Genomic DNA, 23,768 nt, shown 5'->3' with positions numbered 1-23,768 from the left:
CTCGCTCCTGTGTTTAAGAAGGAATAATAATAATAATAATAATAATAATAATAATAATGGAAATGCTACTCGCTCCTGTGTTTAAGAAGGAATAATAATAATAATAATAATGGAAATGCTACTCGCTCCTCTGTTTAAGAAGGAATAATAATAATGGAAATGCTACTCGCTCCTCTGTTTAAAAAGGAATAATAATAATAATAATGATGGAAATGCTACTCGCTCCTGTGTTTAAGAAGGAATAATAATAATAATAATAATAATAATGGAAATGCTACTCGCTCCTGTGTTTAAGAAGGAATAATAATAATAATAATAATGGAAATGCTACTCGCTCCTCTGTTTAAGAAGGAATAATAATAATAATGGAAATGCTACTCGCTCCTCTGTTTAAGAAGGAATAATAATAATGGAAATGCTACTCGCTCCTCTGTTTAAAAAGGAATAATAATAATAAGAATGATGGAAATGCTACTCGCTCCTGTGTTTAAGAAGGAATAATAATAATAATAATAATAATAATGGAAATGCTACTCGCTCCTCTGTTTAAGAAGGAATAATAATAATAATGGAAATGCTACTCGCTCCTCTGTTTAAGAAGGAATAATAATAATGGAAATGCTACTCGCTCCTCTGTTTAAAAAGGAATAATAATAATAATAATGATGGAAATGCTACTCGCTCCTGTGTTTAAGAAGGAATAATAATAATAATAATGATGGAAATGCTACTCGCTCCTGTGTTTAAGAAGGAATAATAATAATAATAATAATAATAATAATAATGGAAATGCTACTCGCTCCTGTGTTTAAGAAGGAATAATAATAATAATAATAATAATGGAAATGCTACTCGCTCCTCTGTTTAAGAAGGAATAATAATAATAATGGAAATGCTACTCGCTCCTCTGTTTAAGAAGGAATAATAATAATGGAAATGCTACTCGCTCCTCTGTTTAAAAAGGAATAATAATAATAATAATGATGGAAATGCTACTCGCTCCTGTGTTTAAGAAGGAATAATAATAATAATAATAATAATAATAATGGAAATGCTACTCGCTCCTGTGTTTAAGAAGGAATAATAATAATAATAATAATAATAATGGAAATGCTACTCGCTCCTCTGTTTAAGAAGGAATAATAATAATAATGGAAATGCTACTCGCTCCTCTGTTTAAGAAGGAATAATAATAATGGAAATGCTACTCGCTCCTCTGTTTAAAAAGGAATAATAATAATAATAATGATGGAAATGCTACTCGCTCCTGTGTTTAAGAAGGAATAATAATAATAATAATAATAATAATGGAAATGCTACTCGCTCCTGTGTTTAAGAAGGAATAATAATAATAATAATAATGGAAATGCTACTCGCTCCTCTGTTTAAGAAGGAATAATAATAATAATGGAAATGCTACTCGCTCCTCTGTTTAAGAAGGAATAATAATAATGGAAATGCTACTCGCTCCTCTGTTTAAAAAGGAATAATAATAATAATAATGATGGAAATGCTACTCGCTCCTGTGTTTAAGAAGGAATAATAATAATAATAATAATAATAATGGAAATGCTACTCGCTCCTCTGTTTAAGAAGGAATAATAATAATAATGGAAATGCTACTCGCTCCTCTGTTTAAGAAGGAATAATAATAATGGAAATGCTACTCGCTCCTCTGTTTAAAAAGGAATAATAATAATAATAATGATGGAAATGCTACTCGCTCCTGTGTTTAAGAAGGAATAATAATAATAATAATGATGGAAATGCTACTCGCTCCTGTGTTTAAGAAGGAATAATAATAATAATAATAATAATAATAATAATGGAAATGCTACTCGCTCCTGTGTTTAAGAAGGAATAATAATAATAATAATAATAATGGAAATGCTACTCGCTCCTCTGTTTAAGAAGGAATAATAATAATAATGGAAATGCTACTCGCTCCTCTGTTTAAGAAGGAATAATAATAATGGAAATGCTACTCGCTCCTCTGTTTAAAAAGGAATAATAATAATAATAATGATGGAAATGCTACTCGCTCCTGTGTTTAAGAAGGAATAATAATAATAATAATAATAATAATAATAATGGAAATGCTACTCGCTCCTGTGTTTAAGAAGGAATAATAATAATAATAATAATAATAATAATGGAAATGCTACTCGCTCCTCTGTTTAAGAAGGAATAATAATAATAATGGAAATGCTACTCGCTCCTCTGTTTAAGAAGGAATAATAATAATGGAAATGCTACTCGCTCCTCTGTTTAAAAAGGAATAATAATAATAATAATGATGGAAATGCTACTCGCTCCTGTGTTTAAGAAGGAATAATAATAATAATAATAATAATAATGGAAATGCTACTCGCTCCTGTGTTTAAGAAGGAATAATAATAATAATAATAATGGAAATGCTACTCGCTCCTCTGTTTAAGAAGGAATAATAATAATAATGGAAATGCTACTCGCTCCTCTGTTTAAGAAGGAATAATAATAATGGAAATGCTACTCGCTCCTCTGTTTAAAAAGGAATAATAATAATAATAATGATGGAAATGCTACTCGCTCCTGTGTTTAAGAAGGAATAATAATAATAATAATAATAATAATGGAAATGCTACTCGCTCCTCTGTTTAAGAAGGAATAATAATAATAATGGAAATGCTACTCGCTCCTCTGTTTAAGAAGGAATAATAATAATGGAAATGCTACTCGCTCCTCTGTTTAAAAAGGAATAATAATAATAATAATGATGGAAATGCTACTCGCTCCTGTGTTTAAGAAGGAATAATAATAATAATAATGATGGAAATGCTACTCGCTCCTGTGTTTAAGAAGGAATAATAATAATAATAATAATAATAATAATGGAAATGCTACTCGCTCCTGTGTTTAAGAAGGAATAATAATAATAATAATAATGGAAATGCTACTCGCTCCTCTGTTTAAGAAGGAATAATAATAATAATGGAAATGCTACTCGCTCCTCTGTTTAAAAAGGAATAATAATAATGGAAATGCTACTCGCTCCTCTGTTTAAAAAGGAATAATAATAATAATAATGATGGAAATGCTACTCGCTCCTGTGTTTAAGAAGGAATAATAATAATAATAATAATAATAATAATGGAAATGCTACTCGCTCCTGTGTTTAAGAAGGAATAATAATAATAATAATAATAATAATAATGGAAATGCTACTCGCTCCTCTGTTTAAGAAGGAATAATAATAATAATGGAAATGCTACTCGCTCCTCTGTTTAAGAAGGAATAATAATAATGGAAATGCTACTCGCTCCTCTGTTTAAAAAGGAATAATAATAATAATAATGATGGAAATGCTACTCGCTCCTGTGTTTAAGAAGGAATAATAATAATAATAATGATGGAAATGCTACTCGCTCCTGTGTTTAAGAAGGAATAATAATAATAATAATAATAATAATAATAATGGAAATGCTACTCGCTCCTGTGTTTAAGAAGGAATAATAATAATAATAATAATAATGGAAATGCTACTCGCTCCTCTGTTTAAGAAGGAATAATAATAATAATGGAAATGCTACTCGCTCCTCTGTTTAAGAAGGAATAATAATAATGGAAATGCTACTCGCTCCTCTGTTTAAAAAGGAATAATAATAATAATAATGATGGAAATGCTACTCGCTCCTGTGTTTAAGAAGGAATAATAATAATAATAATAATAATAATGGAAATGCTACTCGCTCCTGTGTTTAAGAAGGAATAATAATAATAATAATAATGGAAATGCTACTCGCTCCTCTGTTTAAGAAGGAATAATAATAATAATGGAAATGCTACTCGCTCCTCTGTTTAAGAAGGAATAATAATAATGGAAATGCTACTCGCTCCTCTGTTTAAAAAGGAATAATAATAATAATAATGATGGAAATGCTACTCGCTCCTGTGTTTAAGAAGGAATAATAATAATAATAATAATAATAATAATGGAAATGCTACTCGCTCCTCTGTTTAAGAAGGAATAATAATAATAATGGAAATGCTACTTGCTCCTCTGTTTAAGAAGGAATAATAATAATGGAAATGCTACTCGCTCCTCTGTTTAAAAAGGAATAATAATAATAATAATGATGGAAATGCTACTCGCTCCTGTGTTTAAGAAGGAATAATAATAATAATAATGATGGAAATGCTACTCGCTCCTGTGTTTAAGAAGGAATAATAATAATAATAATAATAATAATAATGGAAATGCTACTCGCTCCTGTGTTTAAGAAGGAATAATAATAATAATAATAATAATGGAAATGCTACTCGCTCCTCTGTTTAAGAAGGAATAATAATAATAATGGAAATGCTACTCGCTCCTCTGTTTAAAAAGGAATAATAATAATGGAAATGCTACTCGCTCCTCTGTTTAAAAAGGAATAATAATAATAATAATGATGGAAATGCTACTCGCTCCTGTGTTTAAGAAGGAATAATAATAATAATAATAATAATAATGGAAATGCTACTCGCTCCTGTGTTTAAGAAGGAATAATAATAATAATAATAATAATGGAAATGCTACTCGCTCCTCTGTTTAAGAAGGAATAATAATAATAATGGAAATGCTACTCGCTCCTCTGTTTAAGAAGGAATAATAATAATGGAAATGCTACTCGCTCCTCTGTTTAAAAAGGAATAATAATAATAATAATGATGGAAATGCTACTCGCTCCTGTGTTTAAGAAGGAATAATAATAATAATAATGATGGAAATGCTACTCGCTCCTGTGTTTAAGAAGGAATAATAATAATAATAATAATAATAATGGAAATGCTACTCGCTCCTCTGTTTAAGAAGGAATAATAATAATAATGGAAATGCTACTCGCTCCTCTGTTTAAGAAGGAATAATAATAATGGAAATGCTACTCGCTCCTCTGTTTAAAAAGGAATAATAATAATAATAATGATGGAAATGCTACTCGCTCCTGTGTTTAAGAAGGAATAATAATAATAATAATAATAATGGAAATGCTACTCGCTCCTGTGTTTAAGAAGGAATAATAATAATAATAATAATGGAAATGCTACTCGCTCCTCTGTTTAAGAAGGAATAATAATAATAATGGAAATGCTACTCGCTCCTCTGTTTAAGAAGGAATAATAATAATGGAAATGCTACTCGCTCCTCTGTTTAAAAAGGAATAATAATAATAATAATGATGGAAATGCTACTCGCTCCTGTGTTTAAGAAGGAATAATAATAATAATAATAATAATAATGGAAATGCTACTCGCTCCTCTGTTTAAGAAGGAATAATAATAATAATGGAAATGCTACTCGCTCCTCTGTTTAAGAAGGAATAATAATAATGGAAATGCTACTCGCTCCTCTGTTTAAAAAGGAATAATAATAATAATAATGATGGAAATGCTACTCGCTCCTGTGTTTAAGAAGGAATAATAATAATAATAATGATGGAAATGCTACTCGCTCCTGTGTTTAAGAAGGAATAATAATAATAATAATAATAATAATAATAATAATGGAAATGCTACTCGCTCCTGTGTTTAAGAAGGAATAATAATAATAATAATAATAATGGAAATGCTACTCGCTCCTCTGTTTAAGAAGGAATAATAATAATAATGGAAATGCTACTCGCTCCTCTGTTTAAGAAGGAATAATAATAATGGAAATGCTACTCGCTCCTCTGTTTAAAAAGGAATAATAATAATAATAATGATGGAAATGCTACTCGCTCCTGTGTTTAAGAAGGAATAATAATAATAATAATAATAATAATAATAATGGAAATGCTACTCGCTCCTGTGTTTAAGAAGGAATAATAATAATAATAATAATAATAATGGAAATGCTACTCGCTCCTCTGTTTAAGAAGGAATAATAATAATAATGGAAATGCTACTCGCTCCTCTGTTTAAGAAGGAATAATAATAATGGAAATGCTACTCGCTCCTCTGTTTAAAAAGGAATAATAATAATAATAATGATGGAAATGCTACTCGCTCCTGTGTTTAAGAAGGAATAATAATAATAATAATGATGGAAATGCTACTCGCTCCTGTGTTTAAGAAGGAATAATAATAATAATAATAATAATAATGGAAATGCTACTCGCTCCTGTGTTTAAGAAGGAATAATAATAATAATAATAATAATGGAAATGCTACTCGCTCCTCTGTTTAAGAAGGAATAATAATAATAATGGAAATGCTACTCGCTCCTCTGTTTAAAAAGGAATAATAATAATGGAAATGCTACTCGCTCCTCTGTTTAAAAAGGAATAATAATAATAATAATGATGGAAATGCTACTCGCTCCTGTGTTTAAGAAGGAATAATAATAATAATAATAATAATAATGGAAATGCTACTCGCTCCTGTGTTTAAGAAGGAATAATAATAATAATAATAATAATAATGGAAATGCTACTCGCTCCTCTGTTTAAGAAGGAATAATAATAATAATGGAAATGCTACTCGCTCCTCTGTTTAAGAAGGAATAATAATAATGGAAATGCTACTCGCTCCTCTGTTTAAAAAGGAATAATAATAATAATAATGATGGAAATGCTACTCGCTCCTGTGTTTAAGAAGGAATAATAATAATAATAATAATAATAATGGAAATGCTACTCGCTCCTGTGTTTAAGAAGGAATAATAATAATAATAATAATAATAATGGAAATGCTACTCGCTCCTCTGTTTAAGAAGGAATAATAATAATAATGGAAATGCTACTCGCTCCTCTGTTTAAGAAGGAATAATAATAATGGAAATGCTACTCGCTCCTCTGTTTAAAAAGGAATAATAATAATAATAATGATGGAAATGCTACTCGCTCCTGTGTTTAAGAAGGAATAATAATAATAATAATAATAATAATAATGGAAATGCTACTCGCTCCTGTGTTTAAGAAGGAATAATAATAATAATAATAATAATAATGGAAATGCTACTCGCTCCTCTGTTTAAGAAGGAATAATAATAATAATGGAAATGCTACTCGCTCCTCTGTTTAAGAAGGAATAATAATAATGGAAATGCTACTCGCTCCTCTGTTTAAAAAGGAATAATAATAATAATAATGATGGAAATGCTACTCGCTCCTGTGTTTAAGAAGGAATAATAATAATAATAATAATAATAATAATAATGGAAATGCTACTCGCTCCTGTGTTTAAGAAGGAATAATAATAATAATAATAATAATAATAATGGAAATGCTACTCGCTCCTCTGTTTAAGAAGGAATAATAATAATAATGATGGAAATGCTACTCGCTCCTGTGTTTAAGAAGGAATAATAATAATAATGGAAATGCTACTCGCTCCTCTGTTTAAGAAGGAATAATAATAATAATAATGGAAATGCTACTCGCTCCTCTGTTTAAGAAGGAATAATAATAATAATGATGGAAATGCTACTCGCTCCTGTGTTTAAGAAGGAATAATAATAATAATGATGGAAATGCTACTCGCTCCTCTGTTTAAAAAGGAATAATAATAATGGAAATGCTACTCGCTCCTCTGTTTAAAAAGGAATAATAATAATGATGATGGAAATGCTACTCGCTCCTGTGTTTAAGAAGGAATAATAATAATAATAATAATAATAATGGAAATGCTACTCACTCCTCTGTTTAAAAAGGAATAATAATAATAATAATAATGGAAATGCTACTCGCTCCTGTGTTTAAGAAGGAATAATAATAATAATAATAATAATGGAAATGCTACTCGCTCCTCTGTTTAAAAAGGAATAATAATAATAATGGAAATGCTACTCGCTCCTGTGTTTAAGAAGGAATAATAATAATAATAGAAATGCTACTCCCTCCTCTGTTTAAAAAGGAATAATAATAATAATGATGGAAATGCTACTCGCTCCTCTGTTTAAAAAGGAATAATAATAATAATAATGGAAATGCTACTCGCTCCTCTGTTTAAAAAGGAATAATAATAATAAAGGAAATGCTACTTGCTCCTCTGTTTAAAAAGGAATAATAATAATAATAATGATGGAAATGCTACTCGCTCCTCTGTTTAAGAAGGAATAATAATAATAATAGAAATGCTACTCCCTCCTCTGTTTAAAAAGGAATAATAATAATAATGATGGAAATGCTACTCGCTCCTCTGTTTAAGAAGGAATAATAATAATAATGATGGAAATGCTACTCGCTCCTGTGTTTAAGAAGGAATAATAATAATAATGATGGAAATGCTACTCGCTCCTGTGTTTAAGAAGGAATAATAATAATAATGATGGAAATGCTACTCGCTCCTCTGTTTAAAAAGGAATAATAATAATAATGATGGAAATGCTACTCGCTCCTCTGTTTAAAAAGGAATAATAATAATAATAATGGAAATGCTACTTGCTCCTCTGTTTAAAAAGGAATAATAATAATAATAATGATGATGGAAATGCTACTCGCTCCTCTGTTTAAAAAGGAATAATAATAATAATAATAATGGAAATGCTACTTGCTCCTCTGTTTAAAAAGGAATAATAATAATGATGATGGAAATGCTACTCGCTCCTCTGTTTAAAAAGGAATAATAATAATAATAATAATGGAAATGCTACTTGCTCCTCTGTTTAAAAAGGAATAATAATAATGATGATGGAAATGCTACTCGCTCCTGTGTTTAAGAAGGAATAATAATAATAATAATAGAAATGCTACTCGCTCCTCTGTTTAAAAAGGAATAATAATAATGATGGAAATGCTACTCGCTCCTCTGTTTAAAAAGGAATAATAATAATAATAGAAATGCTACTCGCTCCTCTGTTTAAAAAGGAATAATAATAATAATGATGGAAATGCTACTCGCTCCTGTGTTTAAGAAGGAATAATGATCTGTATCCAGAAGACTAACATGCCAGGGGAAAAGATACTAATCTAGCCTTCTTGATGTGCTAGCTTTCTACACGCAGGAAATATTTGCATGTGGAGCAGTCAAATTTACCACACAGGTAGAAACATATATTTGAACATTTGGTATGCTAACAGTCTGTCTGCATTGGGGTGGACTTCCAAGTAGCATGTGCTGAAGAAAGCTAGGCTGCAACCCTGTGACTTTAATGTCTTTTCAGCAGCAGGTAAAGATATTTCTGTTTCACCACGCCTTTTAAATTATGCCGTGGCTCTTTACCATTCTAGGCTTTTTCTATTCCTCTATTCCCTGTTTTTTCCTATTCCCAGTTGTTCTGTTTTGATCCGAATTAGAGTGTTTTATTTATTACCACATTTAAATCCTGTCATTTTTCCTCTTGTAAGGAACGCGACTTACAATTCAGCCTTCCCCGACCTGGTGCCTTCCGGGTCCATCGGACTGCAACTCCCACCATTCCTAGCCAGAATAGCCAATAGCCATGCTGCCTGGGAATGATGGGAATTGTGGTTCAACACATCTGGAGGGGAAGGCTGGCTTACTTACATGGTGGTCCTTCTCCTCCTCTCCATGCTATCCTCACAACAACCCTGTGAGATAGGTTAGGCTGAGAGTCAGTGACTGGCCCAAAGTCACCCAGGGAGCTTTGTGGCCCAAGTGGGGACTAGAACCCGGATCTTCTGAGTCCCAGTCCGATACTTACTACTACACCATTCTGGCTTTCTGTACTTAACTCCTGTTAAAGGCATAAGAGCAGCCCACAATATTTTGGTCAGTTGACGACATAGTTTAGATCCTAGACTAAGCAGTGGTTATCCCATAATGCCTTGCATGGAGTAAGGGAGAGGTGGGTAATGTTCATTCCTTGAGGCGATAACTGAAAGAGTGATCACAGATCGAATGCCAGGTAGAGGCTCCTTTTGTCTTAAACAGTGGTGGGGGCAATTTACCCCCACTTTACATTCAGCTGCAAGTAATTAAGTGATGTATATGCATTTTGAACTGGTTTTAAAATTATGTTTTCTATAGGAAGCTGAAATACTAACTGATTTTCACTTCTGTTTCCAGACCCTGCTCTGCATAAATTCACCCTTTTTTGAGGTGTATCAAACTGCACTGAGTCCTACACAACAGCATGTGGCTCTTATAGGAACAAAAGGGCTGATGGTGCTGGAGTTACCTAAACGTTGGGGAAAGAACTCTGAGTTCGAAGGTGGGAGGCCAACAGTTAATTGTAGGTAAGTAGGACCTCCATTTTTCATCTTCATTGATAGTTTTAGAACAAGGACTGGTTGCGGCTTCATTTGAGTCTTTTCTGTTTATTCTGAGTCTGCCAGGAAGGGCATTATGATTATGTGGTGGTTCTCTCCCAAAGTTTTGGTCCTATCTGATGGCCGTCTTTTTATTGATGGTCTCAGATATTGTGTTTGGTAGGATTCTGTCTCAGTTGTGCAAATGCCACTATGTAAAACAGGTGGGGAACCTCAGGTCTGGGGTCCCAATCCAGCCCTCTGGAGTTCCCCAGAAAGCTCTGCCCCCTTCCCTTGGCCCTGCACTCTTTCACCCAACTACTGATCATGTGGTGGTTTCCTGACTTTTGTGCAATCCCCCCCCCCCTTCTAAGAGGTTGAAATGCCTCTCCTAAGGCTTAATGTCAGTAAGAGCTTAAGGGTGCAATCCTGTGGCTGCTAGTCAGCTGCTAGAGGACCATAGGATGATTGGTTTCCAGGAACCGTCTCCTCTGCCTCACAGGCAGCGTGGATCGTGTAAGTGCCGGTACGACACTTCCTATGCGTCGTCTGGCCTCCCCAACCCACATTCTGGCCACCACAAATGCAGGGTGGCTGGAGCACAGAGGAGACAATCCCCTTCGCACTCCTCCTGAGTTCGGAGGTGGCCACCTCTCCACATAGGATTGCACCCTGAAACTACAAAAGGCTGGAATTTTTGGTATTTTCCCCCCACCCCTTTAGCCTTTGGCCCCACCACCACTGGAACGCAGCTCCTGTGAGGTTTTCCACAATTGCCTTCAGCCCTTACGCTGAAAGAGGTCCCTCACCCTTGATGTAGAGGCAGTGTCTTTTCAAAAGGGGAGCTGAGGTGTTATAGTTCAGTGTTAGGACACATGCTCTGTAGGCTTAAGGTGCTAGATGCAATCCCTGTGTTGCTTTTGTGCAAGGCTCTGTAGCAATCCAGAGGGAGGCCAGGGAAATGGAGGCAATGGGGAACAGCAGAAGGATATGTGACTATTTCAGCTACATGTATCTGGGCATAGTTCTGGAGGCTATGGGATGTGCCAGAGACTTCATGGAAAAAGTGGGTTTTGAAGAGAGATTGGAAGGAAGGAAGGAAAGAAGAAAGATGGCCTCACAAAGCCATTCTGTGGGGCAGTTCCAGCCATAAGCAGATGCAAGGGAGGGAGGGTTGAGTTGTCTGTGGGAGCAGGACTATCAACAACAGTTCAGTTTTCTGATAGGATTGCCAACTGATGCAGAAACAAAATAGCCTAGCCTGCTCCTGTGCCACTAACAGCAGCTTGATCTGCACAAATTGGCAGGCTTCTTGCAGCACAGACATTTCTTGCCTGCACACCAAGCTGCTGGGAAAGGGCACAGCAGTTGCACTGATCAGTTGGCAGCCCTCTTTGTGGGTGAAACACAGTGCCTTTTACTTTGTAAACCTGTCTTCCAGCACCACACCTATTGCTGAGAGATTCTTCACTAGTTCGACATCCCTGACCCTGAAGCATGTCACCTGGTACCCCAGTGAGACACTAGAACCCCACATTGTGCTGTTAACATCTGACAACACAATAAGGTAAGTTTCTTGCTCTGAATGGTTTGTTTTTAAGCACTGTTAGAGATTGTAAAAATCTTAATCTTAAAATCTGACGTGGCCATCCAAGATATTTATTCATCCCTGTTTTTATCGGAGCTGGTGGGACGTAGTGGTGAAGAATGTGAACCATAAATCTTTAGTTCTCCCAATCTTGGCTCAGCCACAGACCTGTTCAGTGGACTTGGGTGATCTACTCTCTCTTAGCCTTCAGCTGCCCCATCGGCATTACGTTAAAAATCAATAAATAGGAAGCTCCCTTATATCAGGTCAGAGTGCGTGTCCATCCAACCCATTATTGTCTACTCTGGATGGCAGCAGCTGTCCAGGCTCTCAGGCAGAGGTCTCTCACTTCACCTATTACCTGATTGCCAGAGGCTGAATCTCAGACATTTTGCATGTACTCCGCCACAGAACAGTGAAGCCTTCCCCACACCCCAAAGGCTATGGTTTTGTGGCACAAGGAAATAAATGAGAAAGCTTCTAATTAACCATAGTTACCTGTTTCACCTGAACCAGAAAACTATGGTTGCCAGTTCTGGAACAAGCCAGGATTTTAATCCAACTTCAAACTGTGGTTTAATATCCCGGTTTGTTCCAACGCTGGTAATCATAGTTTCCCTATTTCATATGAACAAGGAAAACTATGGCTAATTAGAGCCCTCCCAGTTTAATCATGGTTTATATGAAGGAGCTGCACGCATGGTCATCGTTCATATCTGTTTATTAAGATTAAATACGATTGTCCAGAAACAACCAATGCATATAAAGCACTAAATAAATAAATAAATAAAATGTAATATAATTCTTACCTGGGGAGGTGGTGGGCTCTCCCACACTGGAGGCCTTCAAGATGAGGCTGGACAGCCATTTGTCAGGGATGCTCTGACTTGGATTCCTGCATTGAGCAGGGTGTTGGACTCGATGGCCTTGTAGGCCCCTTCCAACCCTACTATTCTATGATTCTATGATTCTGGTGCGTGCATGTGTCTGATTATTCAGTGCCAGATAATATAAAATATAACTTGATTGCTATCTGACCTGCTTATTGGTTTTATGCCTACTATATTTACACAGGAAAAAATGCCTACAATTCCCAGCATGACCTGGCCAGGATTAGGGCGCAGTCCTGTGCATGTTTATACAGAAAAAAAGGTTGTAGGTTTTTTTCTGTCTAAATATGCACAGGACTGTGCCCTAATCTTATTAATTTGTTTCATGTGGTGGTGGTGATAATACTGATGGTATTACTCGGATGTAAGTCCCGATGAGTTATATAGTAAATGTACATAGGTTTGCAGCTGCAGTCCAGTATTTTAAATACGAGGTGTCATTTTCACTACATGTGATGGTAACGACAGCTTAATACATGACCAGTTTTCCAGGGTATGTCAGAGTGAGGAGGAGTGACTAATCCAGGATCAACCCAGCAAGCTTCATGGCTGAGCAGGGCTTTGAACCCGGGCCTCCCTGATCCTAGTTTGACACAACATCACATTGGCTCTCCAGCAAAACTTATACTGAGGCAGCTCCTGCTGCTGCAATAATGTTGTGTAAGAAGCAATATTGTTACAATAACAATGTTGCTTGTTACACAACATATACTGAAAATATATGTTGTGTAACAATATTGTTGTTGTTCAGTCGTTCAGTCGTGTCCGACTCTTCGTGACCCCATGGACCATAGCACGCCAGGCCTTCCTGTCCTGCGCTCTCTCCCGGAGTGTGCTCAAGATGTAACAATATACAATATTTCAAAAACAAGCAATATTGAAAGTCGTTGAGGTGCACACCTGTAGATGTTCAGTCCATTGGAACTATTATGTAGAATGCGATTTTGTTTTAAAAAGAACATGTTTTGCCTGTTAGGATTTACAGCCTGAGTTCACCGCAGACCCCCGTGAAAGTGATCGCTCTTTCAGATGCTGATGAGGAGACCGTGAGGCTCAATAAGGGGTAAGTTCTGAAGCCTCCCTCTTTATTGCCCCTGTAAGCACTCCTTGGCTGTTGCTTCCTTGCCGGAGAAACGGCTTGTGTGCCTAGTGGCACTGTGAACTGAATTGCTTGTCCACCTTCCCTCCCTTAGGAGAGCCTATACTGCACTGATAGGGGAGACTGCTGTGGCATTTGACTTCGGGCCTCTGGCCACGGTTCCCAAGAACACAGCTGGGCAGCGAGAGAAAGAGGAAGTGCTGGCGTATCCTCTGTACATCTTGTATGAAAATGGGGAGACCTTCCTGACCTACATTAGTCTCCTGCACAGGTGAAGACCTAAACCAGATTTGTGGTCCCCCTTGCTTCTTTTGCGGCTGTTTTATTGGGCGCTGCTTGGTCAGACATCGTAGATGGCAGGAGGTCATGAGGGGCACTGATTTGAAAAAACAAAACCATTATTCTTAGTTCAACTATGAATGGAAATCCAGGGTTCGAACCTCTTTCAGCCCGAGGTCTGGATTGCATTTTGGAGAAGCTCTCGGGGGCTGCATTCCAGGGGTGGGTGGGGTCAGAGGCAAAAGGGGCGGAGCCAAAATTACAAAAATACCAGCAGGTTTTAGCTTCAAGCTCTGACTGCCAGTAACTAAGCCTTAGAAGAGGCATTTCAACCTTTGAGAATGGGGGAAAATGCACAATATTTGAGAACCCACCAAATTATCAGTGGAAAGGGGGTGGGGCCATCTAGGGAACCCTGGAGGGCCAAAGTGGAACCCTAGGGATGGTGTATTTTCCCCCTGGACTGGAGGTTCAGACCCCTGGTTTAGGCAACCAGCTGTTTTTAAAGAACAGTCTGTTTATCTCCTTGCAACATTAAGATAGATTAGCCCATGAGAACTTCTGAGCTTTTTTCACCTTGGACTGACAAAGCTGATTTGTCCTTTTTATTGGCTTACATGGCCTTAGCTACAGAGTCATTCTCCCATAATACTATTTATTTCAAATATAAATATTAGAACCTGAGGTCGTTGCAAATAAACTTACAGTAGAGAGAAGACAGACAAAATAAAGCAGCCTTCCCCAACCTGATGCCCTTCAGATGTGTTGGACTACAACTCCCAGCATCTGAGAGTTGTAGTCCAACACATTTGGAGGGCACCAGGTTGGGGAAGGCTGTCTTGGCGGTTCAGGTAATGCACTTTTCCAACTTACAGAAAAACAGGAGTAAGAAGCAGCCATTATTGTTCTAGCTAGCTGGCCTTGGTTTGCTTGGGGTTGTTGGGGCAGGGAAATCTATACAGACCTTCGGGCTCTTAAACAGCTTCCCAGAAAGGACCCCCTGATTTTTCTAGCACTGGAAACCTTGGCAAGCTCTTGGGCCCAATGCCAATGCATCCTGCCGCCGAGGACAACTATGGCTACGACGCTTGTGCTGTTCTCTGCCTCCCTTGTATCCCCAACATCTTGGTGATTGCCACGGAATCGGGAATGCTTTATCACTGTGTGGTGCTGGAGGGAGAAGAAGATGACGAGCAGATGGTATGTCCAGTGGTTCCATTTTGCTGTTTTGAGAGAAGTTCCCTATGTATGGGAGGACGCACAGGTGGAGTAAATGCTCTGCATGCAGAAAGTCGCAGGCTCAGTCCGTCTCCTGTTAGCTCCAGGCTCCGCAGCTCCACTTAGCAGGTGATGGGGCAGACTCTGCCTGAGACCCTGTAAAGCTGCTGCCTTTCAGGGTAGGCAATACTGGGCTAGATAGACCAATGGCTGGACTCAATAGAAAGTAGCTTCAGCTACCCCTAGGGAGGTAGTGGGCTCTCCCACACTGGAGGAATTCAAGATGAGGCTGGACAGCCATCTGTCAGATGACCATCTGACTTGGATTCCTGCATTGAGCAGGGGGTTAGACTCTAGGGTTTTATAGGCCCCTTCCAACCTTGCTATTCTGATTCTCTATTCACATATGTTTTCAGGATCTCTCCACCGTAGGTTTTTATTTTTAATTTGCTATTCTAGTCTCTATTTGTTGAATGGTTTGCATACTTTTAGGATGTTGCAGACTGTTTTGATCATATAACCAACTGTGCTGTTGCACATCCTTATCCTTTTTTAGATACCATGCTGCTTTGTTCAGTTGTCTCCAAAACCAGCATACTTTTCACAGTGTGTGATCTGTTCCCATAAACACATTTGCTTGTCTGTTTATTTAAAGTGCTTATGTGCTGCTTTCATAAACTGGGGTTATGAAGCTGGCTTGTTTCCACTAACCATAGTTAAGGTTAACCACAGTTTGTCTGGATTCAGGTGATAAGGCAAGCTGCGGTTAATTAAAAATGGAAGCAAAAGCTTCTATGCTGCTCCTCCACAACCATGCTGGCAGACGGGAGAGTGTGCAAGACCAGGGAGAGGCTAAGCTCGTTCTTGTAACACTATGGGTTAGTGTTGCATCCTGACCAGCCCTTTGTATAGCAGATGTCATGAGAAACAAGTCAATGTCCACTTTTAAATTTTGGAAGTGTTACACAGTATCTATGCAAACAAATGACCTTTATTTTTTAACCCCCATGGAGGATCCATTAGAAGTAGTAGTCAACCCTGTGTCTTGGAAACGCATAACCATCAGTCTTTATGTGGAGCTAAAACCAAAATTCAGTAAGAAGTAGATGCTGCATCTCCCATCCCCAGCTTCCTGTTGGGAGGAACGAAGGGGTCCTCTCTAGCTGGGATGGGGAACCTTTTTTCTGTCAAGGGCCACCTGGGGAGTAATCTGTTGGGGGCTGCATGCCGGTGGGGCCCCTCTTTTTTCTTTCTACCACCCTTTTCTCTCCCCCCCCCCCCCGCCAATCTCTTCTCCCTCCCCACCCAGAGGGCTGCTGGGAGAGGAACCAATTGCTCTTGCCAGAGGCCTGAACTGATCGCTTGCAGAGGGCTTTTGAAATTAGGCTGAGGACCACAGGCTGCCCACCCTGCTCTGTGACATGCATGGAAGGTGCTTCCTGAGCGGACCTAACCCCTTGTGGCATCCCAAGGGATCATGACTTGAGAAGCATTAACAATCATTCCAATACGCCCCGCAGTCCGTCAAGTCCTGGGATTCAAGAACTGACCTCATCCCATCACTCTACGTGTTTGAATGTGTCGAACTGGAGCTTGCACTGAGGCTGGCGTCAAGAGAGGGGGAAGAACCGCTGGAGTCGGACTTCTCCTGCCCAATTAAATTGCACAGAGGTAGGAGCACAAGCTGCTTATCTCTGCTGCTGCCCCCTTGCTCTGCTGCGCTTTGTCACTCGGCATCCATTTAAAAACCCCTCGTAGGTGCAATAAATGCGATAAAATGCCGAGCTGCTTGACTATCTGCTTGCGTACACCCGCTTGTCACAGGGTTGCTTCCGCCAGCAGGTCTGGCAAGCTGTTTGCTGGTCTCTGCAGGCACTGGTGCTCTGAGCTGCCTTGAGGCCCATAAGCATTGCCCATCAGCGCGGTTCCTGGCTGTGCACGAGACATCAGCCTTGCCTCTCTCTCCTGTTGCCTGTCACTCAGGCAGCTGAAAGGCCCTCTAAACAAGTAAAGATGAATCATCTCTTCTCTCCCATCCTAGCCTAACTAAGCCATCCCAGTCAAGGGGAAGAGAAAAGGCCTCTGATTCTTGTGAGTTTGAAAGAGTTGGGAGTGCCTATTTTCTTGCTGGAGTCAGAACAAAAACTGAGGCAGGATTCCTCTTAGTGGATGCTAAGATGCCTCACATCTTCCTCCAAAAGTGGATGGAGTCATTCATTGCAGGATGTCCTACTCTGAACAGGAAGGAGCAGCTGGCCAATGAAATGCGTGATTGAAAATGGGCAGGCATATCGCATGGAGCTAGCGGACCATTTCCTCTCTGAATGCATTCCCATGCTCCCCCCGCCATGCTGTGACTGCAGAGGAGGCTCTTTCCCTGGTAGCCTTCTGTAGCACCATCGTGGACACCCAAGGAAGAGCCTCCAAACATCTTAGCAGTCAGGCAGGAACACAGAGGAGGAGGTGCTCCTTCAGGTAGACTGGTCCTGAGCCACGGCTCGCTTTCAAGCAGCTTCCGTGCCACTGCTGGGTTGTGGAATTGAGTCTTCTTGGGTCTGTTCTGGCCGCCCACTAATGCAGAAATGTCTTAATTGCATCTTCAGATCCCAAATGTCCCTCTCGCTATCACTGCACGCATGACGCTGGAATACACAGCATCGGGCTCCCCTGGATCAACAAACTGCACAAGTTCCTTGGCTCGGGTGAGTAGTGAAGTCTTCCTGACTTGGAACCTTGTTTTCCGAAAGGTAAACTTCCCCAGATGCAAACTGGCCTGAGCATAGTATGTACGGAAAGGTGGCATACAAATCAAGTTGGCGTTGACACAGGTGGTTGTGGCATCTGAATCCTGCAAACCAATTTGTCTCCAGGCCAGAATTAGAACTCCCCTTCAAACCAGTTTCTAGTTCTTCTTTTAAGGCAAACTATGGTTTGCCTGAACCAGGAAATGAGGGAGGGATTAGGAGCATGTGATGTGGGGAGGCAGTGCATGAGCCTGAGGCACAACTCTTATAGCAAAATCCACAGTTTGGCCTTTATTTGTGAATGGAGCCCTTATATTTGGCTCCAGCTGTTCAAAAACCTGATCCAGGTCCCTTAAAAGTGGTGGTGCCTTTGCTCTTTGTTTTGGCTTTGACTATCAAGGATGAAATGGGCAGGAGGGCAGGGGGAAGCTCTCTCTTCCATACTTGGGTCTTTAAATCTTTCTGATGTGTAGGCAGAGCGCATAAGGGACGTGGCTTTTTAAGAGTCGCGTGGAAAGGAGACGTTTGGCATGTGCATCTTGTCCCACAGGGTGGGTGCACAGTTGCTCCTGTTGAAATGTTCCTTTCTGTGCAACAATAAAAGCCCCTGCAGCCCTGGGCTGCGTGGAATCTGGCATCCCTGGATGGGCTGGGGTCAAAGGGTTCATTGGCAGCCGAGTATTCCTTCTGCCTGTGGTTTTGTGTAGGTGATGCAGAGATCCTCTGCAGCCCCGCGGGACCAGGAACAAGCACGTGCCTCAGTTTAAATGGCCCTACAACCTGCAAGAAACTGGGCTGGTGGCTTGAGCTCACAAGTGCTGAATGAAGTGCACTTGGAGTATACGTTCACCAAAGGCACTCTTGCTGTGTTCCAGTTAGCACTTGGTAGGAGCAGCAGCTTCTTCCAGAAAGTACGGAGCCTTGACCCTTTATAGCACGGATGAGCAACCTGCGTCCCTTGTCCCAATTTCAAGAGCCTCTGAATCCTGCAAACCAGTTTGTCTCCAAGCCAGAATTAGAGCTCCCCCCTCAAACCACAGTTTCCAGTTCCTCTGGCAAGAGTGATCTGTCCCTCCCCGGAGCTGCCAGTGGGGGGGAGGGGGAGGGGGAGGGAGGGGGGAGTGAGGAGGATTGCCCTGCCTACTTTTGGTTCTGGACCCCCCTACCCAACAGATTACCTCCGAGGGAATGCAGCCCTTGACAGAAAAACCTTGCTATATGGGGCGATGGGGGTGACTCCCTATGGGGAAAACCACACTCTTGTCCCACTTTTCTTCCCTTTAAACATATGTTTAGATACAATTACATTTCAGGTCCTAAAGAATTCCCTGCCACTATAACTCAGAGTTCTGCAAATTGCCTCTTTTCTGCTGCCAACATTCTCTTGAAATACTTTAAAATCTCCTAGTAGCTTGGTATAAGAGGCTGAGGCATGAGATAGGCACCAACACTGGAGACAGTATGAACTATTAAACAGGTTGCTCATTAAATGGTTTATATACACAAGGGGACACTGTTACTCAGATTATAAGATGGGAATGCTTAAATGTACTTAAATATTCTTGGATACTGTTCCTAAGAAGAGAAACTTCCCTGCTAATAAGTTCTCCATAGCTTTCCCCCAAGTCCAGTTCCCCTAAACTCCACCCCAGCCAATCCCTCACAACCAAGGACAGATCCTGGTCAGCAGTCTTCCCCTGCCTTCAGCCCCTCCTGTTTCCCCTCGCTTCTGGGTTGATGATATTGGATTGGGGTCACTTGCTGAAGCTCCTTCTGGTTGGCCCTCTGCCCGAATCCCCCTGCTGCCTGCCTAAAGTATCACCACAGCCTCACAGCCCGGCCTCCTGCTCTCCACAGCCACCCACTCAGGTGGATTTCAGGTCTCCCTCTAGAAGAGTTCTCTCAGACTGGCTTTCTCTCTTCCCAGCTCTGAGCAGTGCTCCTTCAGGTAAACAGCAGTAACTCCCATTCTCAGCCACTTACTCTCGAATAGACTTTTCCCTGGCCTTTTTAAAATCTCCTGTTCAATAATGTTCCTTGTGGAACTTCTCACTGCCAGTTATCTTTGTTGATCCACCTGACCAATCAAAACAAAAATAACCTCTCCCCTGGAACATGTTAAACAACCTGAAGCCTCCCTTATAAGCCACCATAACCAAAGCAACCACAACTGTTTAAGGCACCATACAGAGTAACAAAGCTAGGCTGGATCACACCATGCTGGATCAGACCAAGGGTCCATCTGGTCCAGCATTCTGTTCACACAGTGGCCAACCAGCTGCCCACGGGGAACCCACAAGCAGGAAGTAAGTGCAACAGCACCCTCCCACCCATGTTCCCCAGCAACTGGTGTACATAGGCGCACTGCCTCTGGTACTGGAAGTAGCACATAGCCATCAAGGCTAGTAGCCACTGATAGCCTTCTCCAAGAATTTGTCTAATCCCCTTTTAAAGCCATCCAAATTGGTGGCCATCACTAGATCTTGCAGTAGCGAATTTTATAGTTTAACTTTTCGCTGTGTGAAGAAATACTTCCTTTTATCTATCCTGAATCTCCCACCAACCAGCTAGACCTCAGGTTCTAATACTGTGAGGGAGAAAAATGTCTCCCTATCCACTTTCTCCACACCATGCATCATTTTGTACATTATAGCCTTGCAGAGGTTACACAAGGTATTTAAGCATAACAAAGCATAAACAGGTGAGATTACAGTGTTTCTTCACACTCCCTGATAACTTTGGCTGCATTGCATATCTGAATTAGTTTGCTTGCTTTTTCAGATGAGGAAGACAAGGACAGTTTGCAAGAACTTGGAGCAGAACAGAAATGCTTTGTAGAGCACATTCTTTGCACCAAGCCCCTGCCATGCAGGTAAAAGCCAGGTTGGCTTTCATCTCTTCCCAAACTGATGTTCTCCACGTAGCTCATCCCTGGAGAGCCCTGCTCAAGAACGGTTACAGGCAACCCAGTGTGTGAACAAACAGCAGTTGAAAAGTTTCAGTTGCTGGGTTGTGCTTATGTTTTTTGTGGGAGTGCAGGAGAACAGTGGGTTTGGGACTGGTTTGGGGACTGCAGTTTTGGGGATTCTTTTTTTTCTTGGCATGGCTGAGGATGTTGGCTGGGAATAGGGGAGATAGAGAACTGCTCTAGGTTGGGTTTCAAATGTTCTTTTTTCATTTTCTGGAAATTTACAGCCTTCCCCAACCAGGCGCCCTCTAGATGTGGTGGACTACAAGTCCCATCATCCCCAGCCAGCATATGTGAAGATTTGTTCTCCTTAGTGGATTAAGGGTTTCCTTTGACAGGCTACTCCTCCCACTTGCTCCACGGGTGGAGCCACGTCAGTTGTGAATCCCTTTAACCTTCCAGTGAGAACAGTTCCCGTCCCCGCCTCCCGTTTTGAAATATTGCATAGCAGGGACAAACACCCCATATGTAATTCACTCCCCCCTTAGAAATATATGCTGAATTATATATTTAAAAAAACTGTTAACAGAGGACAGAAGGCAGACAGGACAGAAGGCCATCCTCAGGACTTTTAATTATTTTGAACTGAAGGCCCTTGGAGTTCTCCAGCAACCACCTTGACCTATCCAGGAAGCAGCAGGTTTACCTGAAACACAAATTTCCCCAGTTGGCACAGGATACCTCCATCAATGGAACAGAAGAAGCCTTCACAGTAAGTCCAGTGTTCCTCCCTCCCTCAGCAGAGGGGGGTATCTTTCAACAGGACACTAAACAGCAGAAATCTATCCCAGTTGGGACATCTCACTGGCTGAAAACTATGATAAGAAAAACATGACACTGCAGAACATGTCTTCCAAAGTCAGCCTTGACGGAGGCATCCAGCCTGTGTGTTTTGACAAAAGAGAACACTGTGGACCTGGCAGCAGCCCCACTGATTTTCTCTATAGGGCACTGGTGCCGAAGGCTGCTGAGGCCATCTCTATACCTCACGGAAGAGGAAGCCGATCCGTTACATAAGCGAGGGAGATAACGCACTTGATCCACCTGGCCATTGTGGATTCTGATACCATCCAGCTGGAAGGACATGAAGAGACTGTCCAACCTGTGGAATCAGCTCTGTGCATAAGATCATCAAGGCTCTGTAAAGGCCCACTTATCCCATTCCTTTCCCTCAAGGTGTTTTGCTTGGGACAAACAGAGAGCAGGATGAACTCCTGAGACTGTGAAAAGGGTTTTTGGCGTTCAGAATGAAGCTTGGATCTGGTCTAAGCATAATGCTATCTTCTCTGAACAAAAGAAGGCCCTTCCTGAACTACAGTGTTCCCAGCTCTGATACTTCTCCAGCTGACATGGCAAGCCATGAGGAATGCCAGCTGGAATGAAAGGATATATAGAGGAACTGATTAGAGAGGCTGGAATGTTTCTGTGCTGGGTGCTCTCAGAACCCTGTGAAGATCCCAGGTTGGAATCCTAGGCAACACAGGTGGGTTCAACAGAGAAGCTCCTCTTAAAAAACCTGTGAGGGTGAACCGACAGGAAATCTCAGCTTTCCTCTAATTAGTATAACGGAAGGAGGTGCAACCTGGTTATTTAAAGTACTGGGATGGAGCCGCAGTTGAAGCCCAGCTGCAGAAAAGGCGGCTCTTAATTGACACCTGTGGACAGCTATGAAAGATGCTCCGCCAGGACCAGCATGTGAAAACCTCCCAAGTAGTCTCATAGAAGCGATTGGTGGAATCCCTGCAAGGCGCCCGCATAGTGGCCATGGCTGGTTAACTTACTGTAGATCTTACATTCAGCCTCCAGATGGAGATGTGCCACTAAGCTGGTCCAGTTTTAGGAAAGAGGGCCTGAAACGGAAGGTCTCTGACAGGAGAGGTTGTTCATGGAGGTTGGAGGTCTGAGAACCACCCTCTCCATGACCAGTGGGGAGCTGCCAGGGTGACTTCTGCTCCCATTTTTATGGCGTTCTCTGGCCAGGGGAAGCAGTGGTGGACAGGGAGAGTAAAGGCCAGGAAGCCAGACTAGGGTCAGCATGTCTGGGCCCTTCAACTCCCTCTGATGGGAACCTGGACAACAAGCAAGGCAGGTTGGTTTTGGCTGGAGAGGCAAAGAGATGAAATCCGAATTTTACATAAGCACTACTACCAAAGGGTGAAAGAGGAGCATCTTTTGAAGTGCAAAAGGCTTATAAAAGATTTGCTCATCTTAAGATGGGTTGTTTGGGCCTAAAGACAGCCGCTTTTCTGTACGTGGGGCTGCCAAAGTATGCTGTCTTGTTCCTCCAGGCAACCTGCCTCCATTAGAGGGTTCTGGATTGTCTCCGACATCCTGGGTCCAACGATGGTCTGTATCACCAGGACCTATGAATGTGTCACCAAGCCTCTTCTGTAAGTACTAAACCATGTTAATCTATATTAGAGCCTCCAGGTCTCCAATGAGTGGGAAATGTTGTTGTTTACAGGAAGGGATCGAGACTACCAGTGAAGCAGCTCTATCTTAGCTGTGCTGAAATTCAGATGCATCCTATCCAGTATGTAACCCTTTGCTACTCAGCTGGTTACTTGATCAAAGGAAAAAACAACCTTGGCCTGACAGCATGTTTTTCATAGAGCTACATAAACTAGCAACCATTCCGTGAATTCCACATGTTGATTTCAACTAACCATCCACTTCTCTGTTTGCAGGCTCCTACTGCTTTAGAACATCAGAATGATTTCAGTCGGTTTCATTAAGCACATCGATGCTGTAGAGCAGGGGTGGGGACCTCAGGCCTGGGAGGCAAATCTGGCTCCCAATCCGGCCTTCAGTAGTTCCCCAGATGGCTGCGC

At 40.5% G+C, this 23,768-nt stretch overlaps 1 protein-coding gene across 1 annotated transcript in view; it reads left to right on the top strand.

The window, feature by feature from the left end:
- NUP88 (nucleoporin 88) overlaps positions 1-23,768 on the top strand; it is a 43,808-nt gene that overhangs the window by 9,066 nt on the left and 10,974 nt on the right. Inside the window, exons 2-10 of the mRNA XM_084822957.1 lie at positions 9,970-10,139; positions 11,593-11,718; positions 13,606-13,692; positions 13,823-13,999; positions 15,021-15,207; positions 16,746-16,896; positions 17,829-17,927; positions 20,751-20,841; positions 23,226-23,327. Coding sequence (XP_084679083.1) covers positions 9,970-10,139; positions 11,593-11,718; positions 13,606-13,692; positions 13,823-13,999; positions 15,021-15,207; positions 16,746-16,896; positions 17,829-17,927; positions 20,751-20,841; positions 23,226-23,327 — 1,190 coding nt within the window. The remainder of the gene's footprint in view (positions 1-9,969; positions 10,140-11,592; positions 11,719-13,605; positions 13,693-13,822; positions 14,000-15,020; positions 15,208-16,745; positions 16,897-17,828; positions 17,928-20,750; positions 20,842-23,225; positions 23,328-23,768) is intronic.

Source organism: Heloderma suspectum, chromosome 16 (assembly GCF_057233095.1).
Source record: "Heloderma suspectum isolate Gila_16-S chromosome 16, 16-S_ref, whole genome shotgun sequence".
Lineage (NCBI taxonomy): Eukaryota > Metazoa > Chordata > Lepidosauria > Squamata > Helodermatidae > Heloderma > Heloderma suspectum.
Note: the sequence above shows the minus strand (reverse complement) of the source record. Positions and strands in the feature narration are given on the sequence as shown.